Source organism: Cryptomeria japonica, chromosome 3, assembly GCF_030272615.1.
Source record: "Cryptomeria japonica chromosome 3, Sugi_1.0, whole genome shotgun sequence".
Taxonomy (NCBI): domain Eukaryota; kingdom Viridiplantae; phylum Streptophyta; class Pinopsida; order Cupressales; family Cupressaceae; genus Cryptomeria; species Cryptomeria japonica.
Window position 1 is genome coordinate 950,806,253 of NC_081407.1, and position 19,540 is coordinate 950,825,792.

At 35.8% G+C, this 19,540-nt stretch overlaps 1 protein-coding gene across 3 annotated transcripts in view; it reads right to left on the reverse strand.

Moving 5' to 3' along the window:
* The window catches only part of LOC131038929 (V-type proton ATPase subunit a1), a 134,429-nt gene that overhangs the window by 50,173 nt on the left and 64,716 nt on the right, over nucleotides 1-19,540 (reverse strand). For all 3 annotated transcript variants that reach the window (XM_057971532.2, XM_057971531.2, XM_057971533.1), the window contains exons 7-10: nucleotides 14,895-15,032; nucleotides 7,501-7,608; nucleotides 7,197-7,304; nucleotides 6,835-6,983 (exon numbers count right to left, since the gene is read on the reverse strand). In XM_057971532.2, the coding sequence (XP_057827515.1) occupies nucleotides 6,835-6,983; nucleotides 7,197-7,304; nucleotides 7,501-7,608; nucleotides 14,895-15,032 (503 nt within the window). The remainder of the gene's footprint in view (nucleotides 1-6,834; nucleotides 6,984-7,196; nucleotides 7,305-7,500; nucleotides 7,609-14,894; nucleotides 15,033-19,540) is intronic.

The window sequence follows — 19,540 nt, forward strand, 5'->3', positions numbered from 1 at the left end:
AATATTCTTTGGTGCTTGCTTACTTTACGGCCTCCAACGTCACCTATTCTTGTTGTTTGTTGACTTCTATTTTTAATGCCCCCAACCTAGCCTTGTGTTTTCCTTTTTCTTAGGTAGCTATTGTGGTAATATTCTTAGGACTCCTTAAAAATACCTTTATGAGCCTGCATTGTCTTTTTCTTGAACTCGTTAGGCTTTCTCGATAGCTGAAAGGTTATTTGTAATCTTCCTAAGACCCACAGCATTCCCCTCGAACCATATGGCTCTAATAAAGTAGGAAGATGCTCTTATTTTGAATTTCAACACTTCAAAGGGACAGATTGAATACTTTAAAATCCTAGTGATATCAGGACATCCTACAAAATGCTATGCTATTTTCCAACTCCCACACCTTTCACCTTGGATGCACAACATTACATATAATAGTTGATGGTCTCCTTTATGATCTCATGTGCCCAATGATAGACTCCACGTCACAAGGGTCCCATGACTTCTTAGGAGTTCAATGATTCCTTTAAACACTTAGTTATCCTTCAAGTTGAAAAGAGGTATAATCTCCTGTTAGTGCTCCACATGCACTTTCCAAACACCTAAACTTCAAACTCTTGAGACAAGCAATAACATCCACTATAAATTATAAAGAATGAATTTTCTGAAAGTATACTTGTAATTATATCACTCTAGATTGATGTAGCAAACAATACTTAAGTAGAGGAATATTTATGCATTCACCTATTGCCCTTCAAATTGTCCAAAGTGCATGGAATGTGTAGAAACAATACTTGCAATAACTTTTCAAAACCTTAACCAACTACACTCACATCTTCAATCCAAACCTTTATAATTTGCATTTGCCTACAAATTGTATAAATTTAAACTTGCAAACCTAATAAACCCAAAAAACTTGAATAGACAAATCGTTTCTTTAAACGTTGCAAACCTTCAGCACACACATGAAATCTAAATGACTCCACCTGCAAATCGACTAGGGCAAATCTCTCACTACTAAAACCAAACTTCACCATAGGGGTTTTTGCCCCACGGCTGGAAAGTTGAACAGCAGCTCAAACTCCCACAAAGGGTTTCATCAAAATCAACAATACAGAATGACTCAGATGAGTCTCTTCAACACTTTTTATTATCTTCTCGAGAACTTTATGGAAATTAAATTTTAAAATTGTTTTTAAAAATAATAATCCTTTTTGCTCTATAAAGTGAATTTATTTAATTATTAACTTTTTTGGCACTTTAGTCACTTAAAATTCCCCTTACTAAATAATTAAAATAAGTTGTATTTTAATTTTTCTTTTTTGACAATTTAATTTTAATAATTAAAGTAATAAATTATTTTTCACACATCCAGCCAAACTGCACAAAATACAAAGATTGCCCGAAAGTCAATTTCGAACAATGCCAACCTTTTTTATAGCTCGTTGGAGATCAATCTTTATAAAATTTGGCACTTACCCAAAATAAAATATTCCTCCAAGAATTTTGGAATGCACTCAAAACAGAGAAACTACAAAACTTCAAAAAGTTCAAAAAACCTCAAAACTCCATCAAAAAACCAGAGCTTAAATTCACTGATCAAAGTCTCTTACTGAAACCAATAAGTCAGATTAGTGCCAATTCCTAGTTGGCATCTTTCAATTATTGCCCTTCAGCCTTGATTGCTGTCTTGAAATTCTTGATTTAATTTAATTGAATGCTTTTAGAAATTGTTGCCCATGATACGCTTTAATTTAATCTTAATCAACTTCCTCTATAGAATCACTGCCACCTTCATTTCAATCGCCTATGTTATAAGTTTAAAGGTTGCAATTTTGAATTTTATTAAATCTACTATCATGTAATGTTCCCTTATTTAATAACTTATAAGATAGGGACAATTAACTTGCAAAGATCAATTGCAAAAGACTTCTTTCCTCAATTTCACTATTAATACTTATAAATAATAATAATCAATACAAAAATGACTTTATACACAATGATTTCCACTTGATATAAAGTCAGTCTCACTGCTATTTCTGAATTAACAATTAGGTGTATGCGAATGATCTTGTTCAATATATGTGTGTGTGTGTGTGTGTGTGTGTGCACTAAGTCTAATATTACTTATGTTATGTATAGATGGATTGTCTCTGCTTTTCCTGATATGTCCGATGATGTGTATGCAATGATCCTCCTTATGAAAATAGTCATGTAAGCTGCTGTATCAGATATCCCAATGAGAATGTGCAGATGTTGGTATTGGTATCACCTTGCTGTGATACGTTGATGTTCCTGGTGTTAAGTTATATGATTGGTGCTGTTTCAGATGTATCACTGATTGGATTATGCACTCAATAATTGGGCCTTTGGCCTGCTCAGCACGAGCTATTCCAAATCTGGAAATAAAGGATAAAAATACAAATTCTACAATGATTGAGGGAATTAGTCCAATCTCCATCTTATACCTTGTTAGATAAAAGGGTCGCACCTCTTGAATAAGGAAAGGACATATCTCTTGCAGATCGGATCTCTTTATAACAAATAGATTTGTTATATAAATCGCAACTCTTCATGATGATTGGTTTATCTAATAATATTGATTAGTCTGGTATAATCGTTGTCTATTTACTTGCACCTTTCCTTTCATTGTATCTTTTGTGCTTAATGTTTATCAGTTAATGTTAATTTACTGTCTTTGAATGATTAGACACAGGTTCGGCAATCATTCCCAAGCCTTCGATGTCTAGGATGGGAGTATATTATTGTCCCATTTCATATAATGATCGCTCCTGCAGAATCACCTCCCATAAATGTTTCAGAATATAATCGGTATTCTTTCATATGTACCTCCCTTCTAATCTATGCACATTAATCGCTGTTTTAACCATTTTTATGTCCAATAGTGGATGCTCCGCAATAATCATATTGGAGATTGATCTGATTAGCTTTAGTGCTTGACTATCTTCTTAGTGTCTATCAATAGTATGTCTTTACGTAAGACTGTATTGGATGCATGAGGCTGCTCTGCATATTCCAGAATGGTGTATTATTTAACTATAATTATCTTTATGAGATCGTTAATTGCTGCTTGCAATCATCTTCTGTCTTGCATGGATGGTCAATCTTCTTGATATTGATGTGCCCTTAGTCTCTCTTATTCTGTTAATGATGTCCTTCACACATGATTTGATCTTTGCCTATGATTGATGTGGTGAATCTTACTTACAAATTCGTCTCCATGGGAGACTTCCCAAATTTGAATGGTCTCAGCAGGTAATGCTTATAGGAACTAATCTTAGAACGTTTGTGTGGATTTGGAGTTTGATGGGGACATTAGAGTCTCCCCTTCTTGGAGATGCTCAAGTCCACAAGCATGTTATAATGATTCCTGGATCCCAAGTAAGTATGTGGAACGATCCAACTCTCATTCCTTGCTTCATGAGGATGCCATTAAGACTATCAAACTTCATCAAAATCATCCCTATTTGTGTACCATCATGTTGTCACTGTGCTATTCTGATTTCAATAATTGGATTGGTACTGGTAGGATTGTTCAATGTTTGTTCCTTTACCATTAGCAATTGTCCTAAAATCATTTGGTCATCCATGGATGTCATACGGTAACTGTTGTAACTCAAACCTTCAACACTTGACCTTTGATAAAAGGATGGAATCTTCTCGAGGAGCCTTGTCCAAACTGCAATTCCTTGAAATCTGATGGGGGAATGCTTGGTGATAGCATCACTAGGATTTGCCTTATTACTCCAAGTTTGTCGCAATCCTTCCTTGTTGAGAAATGCTCTGGAGTCCCAGATTTTATGTTCTTCATTATTGTTATGTGCATCTAGATGAGTTTCATAAACGGGAATCGCCATGAATCGCCTAAACTCAGTGAATCCGAGTCCGAGTCATGCTCGCCGAGTCTCTGGGACTCGGACTTGGACTCGTCCGAGTTTGGCGAGCAAACTCGCCAGACTCGCTGAGTTGGCGAGTTTGGCTCAAACTCGCCAAACTCGGCGAGTCCTGAGCCCCAAACTCGGCTACTGCCTAGGTTAAGTAAAATGACAAATAAAAAACATTTTAAAAAGTTTTTTTAAAATGAATGGTCTCGTCTTTGTTCACTACAACCTCCGCCTGAGAATGAGAAAAAATATGGTTACAACATGTCAGCCAATAGAAAAATAGCTGCTCCTTGACCCCACAAGGGGCGATGCCCCTTGGCCCCACCTTGGGGGCGCTGCCCCCAAACCCCCGTCGAAAAATATGGGGGGAAACTGCGTCGATGGAAGTAGGGAAAATTTAACCTTCGAGTCTGACACTGATTGGATCGACCAGGTAGATATAGAGGCTGAGACTGTAGCCATGGCAGAGGAGGAGCGGAGAGCACGAGCACAGACAAGAGATTCAGAGGCAAATAGTGACACGGATGTTCCTGATGTTGGTGAACATGGCATGGTGTCACGGGGAGCGGCCATGGCTGTCCAATCATCCAGGTCCTGCCTTAGACGCCTTCGCAGGGGGTCGAGGCCGGAGGGTGTTGTTGTGCAGGCTCCTCAGAGCCATAGGCTTGTAGTTGTATTTACCTTTGGTATTTGTATGAAACATTTGATGATGATCATATGATGACATGGATTTTTTATTCCATGAGTTTTGTAATATTGTATACATTTGACAATATTTATATATCTATGTTTGTTATTTCCTTCAGCTACAATTTGCGTTTATGCTTATGTGATTGCTGTATACTTGTGTATGTAATCAAATGAGCCGAGTTTGATGATGTTATTGTGTCTTTAAGGTGTATTCAATAAAGGGTGTCTGAAACATGTTTTAAATCTTTAAAAATCTCTAAATTTCTTGAGTTTTTCACTTTCTCGAGTCCAGCCGAGTCTGACGCCGAGTCCCGAGTCCAAGTCTGAGCCGAGTCTGACGCCGAGTCCCGAGTCCGAGTCTGAGTCTCGTTTCTTTGGTTTCATCATTCCATTCAAAAAGTGGGTTGTCATAAGTTGTCCATTTCAATTTTAAACAAGGGATTATGGATAAGTTGAAGTTTATCCTTGTCCTCAAGACCAAACTTAACTTCTTCCAACTTTTCTTCCTCTTTGGGTAAAGTTTCAAGTCATAAAACTCATCTATGTTGATTGATCCCTTAATTTCATCATTCCCTCTTTTGTACTCATGTCCTTTGAAGTGCCTGGTTGTCACATCTATCAGCTTATCCTCTTCTTTATACTGATTCAAGGTTTCATAACCTCTAGATGTTCTTCTATCCTTGTTTACTACCTTCTGTATTTCATCTCTCCATACCTTCAAGGTTACATTTCCTTGTCTATCTACCTTAAAATGATTGGATTGGATACAAGAAGTGACTTCTGATTTACTTGTATTGGAGATATTTCCTTTCTCAACCCCTGACTTGGTAGCGAATGTCATGTACTCATTAGGATGTAGAAAAGGATCATGAGTGCCATTTCTGAATTCACTAGATAGGTTATCCTCAACACATGATCTTTGAGATAGAGTAAGTGTAACCTTATGATCTTCACGAGTCCAAGTATTCACATTATTTGTGATAGAGGAGTCACATGAAGAATCAACTGCTCCATGTGAATCTTGATGATCATCTATTGCTTTAGCCTCTCCTAGGGTTTCATGACTTGCAGCTGTCCAACTTCCTACACTTTCTTCCCTTGGTGTAATGACCCTCAAAGCTTCTAATGATACTTGTTGTGAAACTGTCGATGCCATTTTTGAATTGCAATCATTCATCTTTTGTTCTTCAAAGTATTCATGCTTTCTACTTTCCCTTCTTAGATCCAAGTGATGACTTCGTCATTCTTTAGGAGAATACTTCATTCTTAAGTCTATGTAGTCTCTTAGAGACATATCATGTTGCAATCCTCCCTTAATCCAATCTTGTTAAAATTGATCTTGTAGATCAATCATCTATTGCTCTTTTGATGTTCCACCTTAGATGGGGATCTCGAATTTGTTGTAGATATGTGTTTGGTTGGAGTTTGACTGTTGGTGGATTGAGGATTATTGCCTCCTTTGTTGCCATTTTTGCTTAATTGTTTTAGCCTGCCTAACAATTGAGTCAGTTTCTCTTGAGTGCTTTCATACTGAGCCATGGATGGATTCAGTCTATCCTTGAATTGTCCTCATTTTCTGCACTTCTGAAAGATTTTTCCACTGGCTGGCAGGACGTGTGTGTGTGTGTGTGAGTGTGTGCGTGTGCGCACGCGCGCGCACATGTGTGTGTGTGTGAGATATCACTTATGTGTGCACATGTGTGTGTGTGTGTGATATCACTTATGTTATGCATAGATGGATTATCTCTGCTTTGCTTGATATGTTCAATGATGTGTATGCATTGATCCTCCTTATGAAAATAGCTATGAAGCAATGTAAGCTGCTGTATCAGATATCCCAATGAGAATGTGCAGATGTAGGTATTGGTATCACCTTGCTGTGATGCGTTGCTGTTCCTGGTGTTAAGTTATATGCTTGCAACAATATATAAAGATGTTGTGTCTGATCTGGAGATGATAACATGCAACAATAAGTCGATTGTTGTTTCAGATGCAACAATCGACTTAATGTATATTTAATGTATATGTATGTCTATAACAAGGAGACTGTATTGCATAAACTCTGTCAATATATTACAGCTTAACACTTGCATTTCATAAAATTGTATCACACTCGAACCATTTGATAGAAAGCCTTCCATCAAATAGTGAGAAAAGAACAAAAAAGTTGGCACAGAATTTTACAAAGTATCTTACTTGTTCTAAAACCAAACCAAATATTGACTAATGATAAGGATGAAAACACACTCACCCATATGCATTGACAATTTCTTGGAAAGCATCCGTGAACTTGTTGGTTCTGAAATATGTAGGTGGCGACTCTGTTGTATCCATCATGTGGAATATAGTTCCAACTTGTGAGTTACTGTCAAGAGTTGCACGATGTAGTGCATCTTGAATCTGTTGCACAGCATGAGTGGTGCCTACTTTTAAAATTCCATAGATTCTATGAAATGGAAAATAATTAAACAAAATGATACAGGAAAAAGGCAAAAGAAATCAACAGTACCTAGACATTAAGAAGAAAATCAGTTTCCAGTTTGAATTGAAGTTTTGTTACATTTAAATAATCTGCTAGGAGTAATAAGAGAAAAAAGTAAAGTGGGAAGCCACCTGAGCTTTTGCAAAAATAGGGACCCAACCCACACCAACTAGGCACTTCTTAGTAACATCAACGTTGAGCATGTTTAGAGTGTGATAAATAGCTTTCTCCTTTTTCACCTGAAATATGCAAATAAATATACTTCAGGACTTGCCTTCCACATAACCCTTTTGTTACAATATGCTTGTTTGTTATTTTTGGTCTTTCTTAAATTTTCTCTTCTAACACAGATCAACTTAAAAGTTTAAAACACTGCTTTTCCACATTATCTCATAATTTTCATTAGTACTGCTCCATCAGAAATGACATTATTACCCAAATAATCCATTTTTCAAGCTGGTACCCAATAGTGATTAGAACATTATTTCGATGACGGATGCCAGCATCTACTGTTGTTTGAAGTTCAGTCAGCCTTTCAGAGACCTGCATACCATAAAGGTTCAGAAACAACTTTCGTAATGACACACCATGTTCCATCCATATATAGGTATACTAGGAAATTGACAGCTTTTTTCTATTTCAATTTTTACAACAATATAAACTGTATGTGGCATATTTGGCTTAGAGATTCCAAGGGACTTTTTCAACATTAAAACAACAAAGCATAATCATAGCTCTTCAATCATGCCATTGAAAACACTCTTCTAGTGTATATAGCTGAATAATTGTGCACTGCAAATGTATCTAATTAACAGATAAAAGATAAAACTCCTGACACAAAAACTCCAGATATTAGAATGGTCTTAGCTTCATCAGCCAAGAGTAGAACAAAATCATCCCAAGGCTATTTCACCATATATCATCTCCACAAGCATTTAGCATCCTCTAACACAGAGGCCACTTACATCACATTCACAGAATTTGTGAAGCTTAAAACACCTGTTCGATTATCTTTCTATTGACAATCCTTCTATTTCAACATGATCAATGCTCCTACAGCTGGATTTTCAAACAGCCCAGTGTGGCAATGCTATGATCCGAAACTATAAGTATATCGATCAGAATTTCAACGTGTCATAATTGCGCTATCAAATTGCATCAAGATTTGACCCACGTGTATTAAGTTATCACTATGGTGACCAATTTCCATAAGTAATCATTTCTTAAACATCTTTTCACATCTCTGATGGTAAAATTCACAAGGCAAAGGGGACTACAAAGATCAACTAAGCAATGTTAGACCAGATATAAGATATGAACACAATAAACTAGGGACTCTCACCCCAAACCCTATTCTGATTTAGTAAAGGTTGCAGCCTGATAAAAATTGACCAGGGAATCAGTTCAACTCCTATATCATCCAGCATTTCCTGATCAAAAGAGCTCTTATTGCATGGTCAACCTCCCTCAAATTCATTTGTTTTAAAACCAATTTTCACATTATAAAGACAGGACACAACATAAAGAGCATTTTATTTTAAGAACCATGTGTTATTCAAGAGGCATCTCTCAAACAGGAAAATATCGTTACCCATCTCTAGAGAGACATTTGTGCTAAGGAATCCCATGAGGCTAAGACGAGCTTAAAAGGCAAGTACAGATGAAGTTGTTTTGGTCATATGATAGTGATAATAAAATAAGAGTAAATGACCATTGCAAACTGATGAATTTTGGAATAACATAACTGGAAATGTACTCTAGTTTGAGATTGAATCATTCAGGAGTAATCTAATAGTGGGACTTTGAGGATGGTGCATTATCTCCATAGGTCATCTCCAACAACATTTGGCATGGAATATTATACGCATAATCAAAAAATACAGATTGTGCATTTATAATGCTTGAAGAAACCAAACTGCAATCCCATACGTAAAGGAGAGACATTCCAACCACAGAGTGCAATGCCCACGCATATTAGTTGATGAAGTTGGAACAAAAGAAGGATGACAAAGATTTTGAATTAGATGTTAATGTCAGACATATTCACCTAGGCCGTAGATTTCCACATTGCTCTTACTTGTTCTCAGAAGATTATTGCACTTGAATTTATGTGATGAAGGGACCCAAAGAGTATGAGGAGTGTTATTAAAGTCATATTAGAAACATTTTCAACAAAGAGTGGAAGTATTATGACTAAGCTTTGCACCACAAGAAAACTAATTAAGAAAGGTACACAGAATTTCTAACCAATTTCTTGTATCCTTAATATAGAAGCACAACAAAACTCCAATAGATGTGGTCATCATGATGATCATATAGATATGGATATTATTTTATAAATTACCAAGTTCCTTAACATACGTGATAATAGATGTCAAAGCTCCAGAGTTGCAAGTCACAAAAACCTAGCAGCTTCGTCATCTCTTTAGTAATTGCCTTGGTAAAACTTTTGGCCTTATTTTAATGTGCAGTACCTCAACTGTATGCAATAATCCACACTTCCCTATTGAATTGGCATTACTGTCACTTCCGGGCATTACTATAATTTCTTTATTTATTCCAACATCTCAGTTACCTAACAACTCTTTTGTTCAATTTTAGATTTAAAAGAAAGACGAAAGGAGTTGAGTAAACCAGTTCTCTACAAAAGATTAGATTTTTTAGAATTCTAGAAGTAAACATTTTAGTTAAATTATAAAGAATCAATTATGTTGTATATTTTTTTAAACACAGATGATTTAAGATAAATTTACAAAGATGTTGTGTGAAGCCTATTTCTAAGTTTAGTCAAGTCCCAGACCACATTGGCATAGAAAAAAACCTCCTCTGATGATAGAAAAATTGTCAGCAATGTTTTGAGTGTTTATGAAAGCCTACAAGAAAACCCAAATCCCTTTTAGTGATCTGTGTTATCTTTAAGGTTAATGTTAACAATGCCATGTCAAATAACTGCCTCCTCTTATCTGTGCTACCATGAATCGCATTGAAACATGTAAGAGATTGTATGAGGTTTGGTTCAATGCTGTAGAAAAGATTTTAAGTATGCATGGAGAGTTCTACAAGAAGACAGTGAGGAGTTCTGCCATACGTTGTGACAGATGACAGTCCTAAGTTGACAGCGTGCCAAGAGATCTAGAGGATAGCAGACAGTGTTAACGCAGGTGTTTAAACCAATGGATATTCTACAGCATTATCATGCAAGTGGTTTGGTGTTCAAGGTCCATGGTGAAATGTGATAGTGTTAAAAGAGTATGCATAGCAAAGACACGGTCATAATAGTCATCAATACCTACACAACTCTCAAACATCAAATATCTATTAAATCCTTTTGATAATTTTTTGCAATCATCATTTAAGGGCATTTGTGAATTTTGTGTGAATACATTCAATCAACTAGGTGAGCTTTTGTCCACAAAATTGATTGCCAAAGGGTTTTTGTCCTTCAACAAAAGAATGAACTAAATTCAATCTCTCCAAACAGGGGTTTGCAAAAATAAAATGCCAAGAACGCCTTTCCCATCCATTCTCCTCTTTACATACCTTTTTCGAAAATAATAAGATATTATTTTCCATAACGTTTTGTTGCCTTGCTTAATTGACCTTTTAATTTTATTTTATTTTCAAGCCCAAAAATAAGTGACTTTTATTTCTCAATAACAATCCCCCTTTAAAATAATTAAATATAAGTTGTCCTCTAATTTTCAACAACTCATATACTTAATCATTTAATTATTTGATTATTTTTCGCACAACCACCAAAGTTACAGAATATATTAAAATTAAAAATAGCCCAAAATATGAATTCTGTCCAAACCACCAAAACCTTAAGAACATAAAATATCCATCTATATTAAAGTGCTCTCCCAAGACGACTGAGTTCTCAAAGACATGTGGAGTACTCCCAGAATGTCAGATCTGCATACAGAAAGTACCTTTATACTTAGCTTGGATCTAGGAACTCTATACCATAGTCAAAATACCATTCCAATAAAGTTGGTGCTCTCCAAGAAAGTTGGGGGTTTCCAAGGATGTTGGAATAGACCAAAAAAAGGCTATAAAACCCGGGACACGTCCCCAGCCTGAAAACCCCCGTCCCAGTCTCGGGGACGTTTTGGGGACTTGGGGACGGCCAGGGGACGTTTCCCCCCCCCCGTCCCCAAATTGCCAGAATTTAGAGGGGACTTCCCCAAAACAGGGGGGACGTCTGCCCTAGCTGTGGGGGACATCCATACGTTCCAGGGACGGCCAGACGTCCCCCACATTTAGGGCTATTAAAAAATATTAAAAAAATAAAAAATGTCATATTTTCAATTTAATTTTTTTCATTTTCTAACATGGACCCCTATTAATTCAAATTGTTATTAAAAAAAATTAAAAGGCAACATTAATTAAATTTTAAATTTATTAATTCATATTATAAATAGAAAATATTAAATTGTTAAATTAATTGTTAAACATTTAAAATTTTAAAATTAAATAAATAAATTATAAATAGAAAATCAAAATAATAAAATATCAATTCGTAAGTTCAAACAAAAAAACTTAAAACTTAACGATATAAACTTATAATATATATGATTAAAACTTAAAACTTAACAATATAAACTTATAATTGACAATGAAACAATATGGCAGCAGTGTAGCCTTTGGGCATTTTGTATGTTATTTCTTTAATATCTATTATGATATGCATATTGACAATGTGAATGAATTGAAATTCTGAATTATGAGTGCATATTGAGTATTGAGTCTATTGACAATGTTGTATGTTCAAATTTTACATTCTAAAATGTTTTCATAGTATCATACACATGCTATATCCATGTTTTCATATGAATACTAAGTTACCGGTACTTCCTAGTTTGCTCCCAAATCCGGATACGATACGTACCGGATTCGGATTCGCCATGGAATCCCTGTGGATTCGAACAGGGTACTGTTTTTTTTAACCTGAAACGTATCCGCGTTTTTAGACACGAACCCCGACGCATCCGATGTAGACGTGGCGATTCCGTAGGGTTTTTTTTCCGAATCTGCACGTGCAAAAATGTCGAAGGTTTTTTCACATCGTTTTAAACCCTAAAGTTAAAAAAAAAAAGAAGAAACATCCCACGAAAGCGCAGGAGGAGGGCACGGGAGCCACGAAAACATAGGAGGCCGCCACGGGTTGCACAGGAGGAGGCCGCCACGGGTTGCGGGTTGCACAGGAGGAGGAGGCCGCCACGGGTTGCGGGTTGCACAGGGGGAGCCACGACAGAGGACGCGCGAAGGAGCCAAGACGGGAGGCGCCATTTCAAGCTTGCAGGTAGGTTGTTAATTTCGAAATTTTTATAATAGTTTGTTAAATTTTTTATTTTTATTATAGTTTGAATTTATTAATTTTAAATCAATTAATAGTTTGTTAAATTAAAAGTTAAAAAAAAAACCTAATATAAATTAAAAATTACAATTTTCGATTTTTAATATTAAATAATAAAAGACTAAAAACTATAAAACTATTTTAATAGGTTAATAATTTATTATTCATATTTAAAATAATAATAATTAATAAATTATTAACCTATTAAAATAGTTTTATAACTTTTATTATTTAAAATTAAAAATCGAAAATTGTAATTTTTAATTTATATTAGGTTTTTTTTTTAACTTTTAATTTAACAAACTATTAAGTGATTTAAAATAAACAAAGTTCAAACTATAATAATAAATTATAAAACTATTTTGCTAAATGTTAAATATATAAAATTAAATTTAATAATTTATTTAAAATGAAAGTGAAATTATTATAATATTAATTATGAAAGTAATAACAACATTTAAATTTTTACAAACTTCTAAATTACACAATAAGTAATTAAATATACCTATTTAAAATTTTAAAATAAATTAAATAATAAAACTATTTTGCTAGTTAATAATTTATTAGTTATTATTATTTTAAATATGAATCTTCTACTTTTGAGGTTCTTTTGGGGTAGGACCTTAACTATCAGTATTTTATTATATATCACACCTCTTAATGACTAGTGTGGATGGAAATACATCCCTGAGACAATGTGCAACCTCTGCAAGTGGCCAGGGGGCACCTCAAATCTTTTATTCTTCCACCCGGCTTAGAGGATTGGCCACTTTTCACCATTCATGGTTCAGACTACATGATCAGATGTGGCAGGAAGACTCTTGAGATAAAAAGGCTTGCTATAAAAAATTTCAACAAAACAAGCAGTTCAGATATGAGGACTTCCACAGGTAGACTCTTGAGATACAAGAGCTTGGTATAAGAAATGTGAACCAAACAGGCAATGCTTCTGAATTTAAGGTTTATGTGAATATTTTTTAGAACATACAGTCAAAGGAAAGTCATAAATTAGCACAAAAGATGATCCAAATTAAATACACGCCGAGGTAACAGACCCCAAGATGGGACCCAACATTTCAGATCCTATAAAAAGAGTGGATTTAATGTTACTAATTATTAGACTAGGAGATATATCAAAAGATGATTAATAACTAAATACATGCCTAGGTAACAGACCCTAATTGTTTGATGGGGAGCAAAAGATTTAAACAGATGTAAAGAAGTTTGATAAAATGATGAGGATTGAAACTACAGTCGCCAGGTGATAACTCACAGCTGATTTGCAAGAAGATAGGAAATACAGAATGTCTTGAATCAACTACTGAATCTATTACTAGAGGCACACTCCTACTTTTAACCATTACCAGGTCACATATAACTATGTTAAATCACTTAGCGAATGAGAAAAGCACTTAAAGAGAGAAAGAGAAATTAGACACTGAGATACAAACCCACAAATAACAGCCAGCCCAGCTCATGGAAAAGTTGTTTCATAAGAGCATACAAAACAAAATATCCTAGCGGCAGCTGAACCACATAAGCAAGAGTATCAGAAGGTAAGTCAATGACAACAAATTTATGGAAAAGCCACACCAGCTTTAATATTCGCTGGAGACACTGCCAGGGCACACTAAATTTAGTTGTTTGGTCAGAGTTGATTATTTTATTAACCTCATAGACCATGCAGGAAGTGTTAGAGCAATTATGTCAGTCTAGTGTTTCTACAAAACCTACCCCTGGTATTTGTTTTTCACTAGAGTTAGTGATGACATCAACATCAGCAAACTCTGCCACAGAAGCAGCAATCTTAGTGCCACCCAATTGTCTCACAATTTCTTCAGGGAGGGCAAATGCAGAAGGCTAAGGAGTACTTTATTATGTACTGGAACTTTAAAACTACGATTGCTTAACAAACACTACCAATGCAGTTCAGTCCGGGTTGCCCTTCTTGAATGATCTTTTATTTTTATATATTCTTATTTGTTCTCATTTTTGAGATAGCTGTGGTCCGTGGATAGCCTATTTTATCTTCATGTCTATTGGCATGTATATTCATTGTATAGCATATTCTTCTTATACATGTTTACTGTTCTGAGCTCAACCATGAAGTAGTGAATAGTCAATGTTTCTCTCTGGCAAAAAATTAAAAATTAATAAATAAATAGTGACTTTTTTTCACTAAGGTACGAGTCAAAGTTATAAAATTGAGTTCAGAAGTTTATCTCCTTTATACAATTGGGAACATTTACCCTTGGCATAAGTTATGATTTCTTTCTGGATCAAACAAAGAAAATAATCCTACAAAAACTGTGAAAATTATTATTTTTCCTAGCCAAAATAATACACAACTTACCTGAAAAACAATTCATATGATATTCAAGTAAGTTTAAAATTAACTACCAAAAGTATTATTGTCCATGCCAGCAAAAATCATGAAAATACGTACAAACTAAAATGTACATTAAAATACCTCAACCATAATTTGCCTTTGTTGACTAGCATCTTCAGGAAAAGGATAGCGATTAGCTCCAAATGTTTCACATATCTTTAGGATTTTGGTCTTAGCACGATCTCCAGAAAAGAAAATTACAAAAACAACTTTTGGGACCTGTAAGAATATTTCCAGAAGACTTAGTAGGGCTATTGAATCTTTGTAATTCGAATAGCAGGCAAGTAGCATGCAAATTTCACCTAGCCCTGTGCAAAAATAAAAATTATATTTATTAACATACAACAAGCCTGCATAAAGGTGATTCTATGATAAGGGAAGATAATGCTTAACGCCAAGATATTAAAAAATAAAAAGGGATGACTACACCAAGATAACCTTAAAATTATTTCATCAACATGGAATACATAGTACATACTCACATAAGAGAGTGATATATATATAAATACCAATAAGTTTGTAAGGGTGCCCAACTAGAGAAAGAAATAATAGATAGATTCCTTTAAACAGTGGATGATGTCATGTAACTTATATAACTGAGAAAGAAAAATAAGCAATTGAGTGCAAATAATTACTTTATTTACCAAATGATGTCAAGGGTTACATTTTCAAAACAAACCTTTTGACTTGCTGCTTAAGTAACCCATAAAATTTATAACTTATATTTTTATAATCTACTAAGTTATAAATTTATTTGTGTGCCACTTTAGCAGAAAACAACTCCTTATGCTTATAATTAAACAAAGAAGAAATTTCATCTTTTGCCTCTAGTGAACTAAACAATAGTTGAAGAGGTATGGCATATCAATCCCATTATTGTCTTTGTTAGATAAATAATTAAGGAAATACTATTTTGTAAACATAACTATAAGGTATAAGATGTCACAGACTTGCTATATTCTCAAGGATCACTGGAAAGACACAAACTTGTTTAAAAATAAATTATCTTGATTTTATAATGTATAGATTGTGGACCAAGAGCTACCAGACCAATTACTTCTTTGAGCCCATAATGCTGAAACCATTAACTGCCTTTTGCATACAACTGATTCAAACACACGAGAGGACATAATGGTTAGACAATCCTTATCCTTGTGGTCCTATTGGTGTGTTTTTTATGCATGCACAACTCAGAATAAAATACCTAGAGATATCCTATTCTCTCTTGATCAAAATCCTCTATGTGCTAAACAGATTGACTGTGTGATCACAAAGACGACTCCAAGGTTCCAAATTCAATGCAGATAGTCTCAATTGGTTCGTTGTGAAAATGTTGGTAATCTCAAGGGGGACTTACACAACTGTCCAAGGAGCTTTAATTGATTTGAAGATTATGCTGATTTTTTTAAGTTATCTCTTCTGTTTTAGGGGACGATTTTCGAATAAGTTCTACTTCTACTTGGATTTGAAAAAAAAGGCAAAAGATGAGGGTTGAGGAAGATGTGAAAATCAGAGATTCACTGGTAAAATATGAAGTGTCTATTAACTGAGAAAATATTGCAATATATAGGAATAACAAAGCAATATAGATATTAAAGAAATCACCTACTTCTAACTACCTACAACTGTAGACATTTAAGATGTCTATCAACAACTACCTACTAACTTGACCATTAACTATGTAGATATATATTATTCTAACACCCTCTCTTAATGGTCAATCTGTCAACAACACTAAGTTGTCCCTTGAATTTGACAAATTTATCCGGGCTTAGAGACTTGGTGAGAATATCTGCAGTTTGATCCACTATCGGAACATACTGCAATTGAACTGATTCGTCTTCTACCAGCTTGCGGATGTAGGGACAATGAAGCTCAACATGCTCGGTACGTTCATGGAAGACTGGATTTTTGGCCAATTTGAGCACCCCTGGATTTTTGGTCAATTTGGCCAGTTCAATATACAAGGGAGAAGGACCTACTTGCGGCATCTACATGTCAAAGAGCATCCTCCGGAGCCAAACTGCCTCGCATGCAGCCTTGACTATTCCCCGGTATTCGGCTTCAGTCGAGGAAAGAGCCACGGCCTGTTGCTTCTTGCTGCTCCATGTGACAGCACTTGTACCCAAACTGAATACGTACCCAGAAGTGGATTTTTTGTCATCCACTGATCCTGCCCAATCTGAGTCAATATAACCAATCAACTTTGGATCGTTGCATCTGCGATACAGAATGCCATAGTCTAAAGTGCCTTTCACATATCGTAGCACTCGCTTCGCTACAATCCAATGATCAACTTTTGGGGCCATCATGAAGCAAGAGATGTAGGTGACAGCAAAACTAATGTCAGGTCCAATGGCAGTGAGGTAGATGAGGCTGCCTACTAGTTGCCTGAATTCAGTTTCATCTGCTGCAGGTGAATCAAACTTGGCTGATAACTTCAACCCTTTCTCCATAGGTGTGGAAGTGGTTTTACAATCCTGCATTCGAAACTTGTCAAGCAAATTGTGGGCATACTTGGACTGTGAAATAAAGATACTGTCATCGGTCTACCATACTTCAACACCTAAGCAATAATGGAGAAGCCCCAAATCTGTCATGTCAAAAGCTTGGCACAAGTCCTGTTTGATGGTTGTAATCAAACGTGTTGAATTGCCAGCAATGATCAAGTCATCCACGTAGACAACAAGAAAAAGGATATCATCACCGGAAAGTTTGACATACAGATTAGTGTCAGAGGGACTGCATTGAAAACCATGTTCAACCAAATACTGATCAATCTTGAAGTACCAAGCCTAAGGCGCTTGCTTCAGGCCATAGAGGGCTTTTACCAATCTACAAACCTGATGTTCCTTACCAAGGACCTTGAAGCCAGGAGGTTGAGTCACATAAACTTCTTCCTACAACTCACCGTTGAGGAATGCACTCTTAACATCCATCTAGTGAACTTTCCATCCAAACTAAGTTGCAATGGCGAGAAGAAGACGAATTGTGCTCATCTTGGCAGTAGGAGCAAAAGTCTCCTCGTAGTCAATGCCCTCCCGCTCTGTAAATCCCCGAGCAACCAATCTGGCCTTGTACTTATCCAAAGTACCATCTGCATGATACTTGACTTTATAAACCCATTTACAGCTGATAGGTTTCTTCCCAAGAGGAAGATCATAACGAACCCAAGTGTTATTCTTCAAAAGACTGTGGTATTCTATCTCCATAGCCTTTTCCCTCTCAAGAATGCCTTTAGTCTCGGAATATGTCTACGGCTCATGGATGTTGTGGATGTTGGCCATAAGTGCAAAGTTGACTGTAGTCTGTTGCTTTCTCTTTTGGCGAACTGATCTATCCTCAAGAAGCTCATCATCACGAAGATCTCCTATTGTCTTGGCCCACCATTTAGTCCTGAGGATAAAGTACCAACATCTGGCATTGGAGGAGCAAAATCCCCTGGAGTTTCCGGAACAAAGTCATCTAGATGCGAATCCTATGAAAAATCAGGTGATGCTGGATCGGTAGATTCCTCATCTTCAGAGTCAGAATGCTTTGAAGCCCTCCCATCATGGGAACCAAGAGGAAGACAAACTCTAACATCAAAAGTCTTCACAGACTAAGTCGCAGGACTAGGAGTAGTAGAAGGCATAAATGGACCAATAGTCTCATCAACCATAACATCACGACTGAAAATGAAACAATCTATCTCCACATCAATCAACCTGTAGGCCTTGTGGTTGTTTGTAATATCCCCTGTCCAATGGATGATTGAAACAAGGTATATTTTGCTAGTAGTTTCTGATTTCAATCATATAATCTGCTGATATGTTTGTTTCAGACTGTGAAAAAGATGTTAACAGTGACTATGAACAAATATAAGTGTCCTTTATTGTTTGGAAACAAGTCTAAATGCCTATACAACTATCTTGAGAGTTCAATACCAAGTTAGACCTTTAGAATGACACATAAATAACACTTTCAGTCAACTGACATTACATCAAACACTCGGTATGCGTCCTCAGATAATAGATATAAAGAAATATAGGCTGATTGCAAACTTCTTGTTCATATAATGAATCAAATTAAATTCCACATGGCAGCCTAATGACTAGATATAGGTAGCTAATGAATGCAAGGACTGTCATAGATGGACGCCTTTCAGACTTCTGAGAACTCGCAACCTGCAACTAATCTTATACATTCATACTGAAAATTCACAATGAGAGTTTGGAAGAGAACCTGGACTAATCGTCTTATGGATATAAGCATGAAGTGATGACAAAGACACTCCAAAGTCCAAATCGAAGCTCCCCACAGTCTGCTGCAGTGTACAGGTCTGAGAACACAGTGAATGATAGCAGATTCACCCCAAACTTTCACCTAAAATGATCGCCTCAATTGATAAGAGAGATCGCCCCTCTCAATATGAAATTAAAGAGCCATATAAACAAACAGAAAGCCAAATCGTAGCATATATCAGTCTAGCTCGATTTTCTGATTGGAATTGCTCAGAAGCCAATCTTCTATTAACCTCCTTCCAAACTGCCACTAAATGAATCGCCTTTCCTTATACTCCCAATCGCCTAACTTAGAAGTGATGTATGAAGCCCTCTTCAGGTGATATAAGCAAAATCGTGGTTGGAAGACCTTTCACTTCAGACTTGGAAATAGGGTGACCAGCATGTGTAACTCCTTCACAATGCCTCCTTAAAATGTCATCAAATGGATCGCCTAGGTCTCCT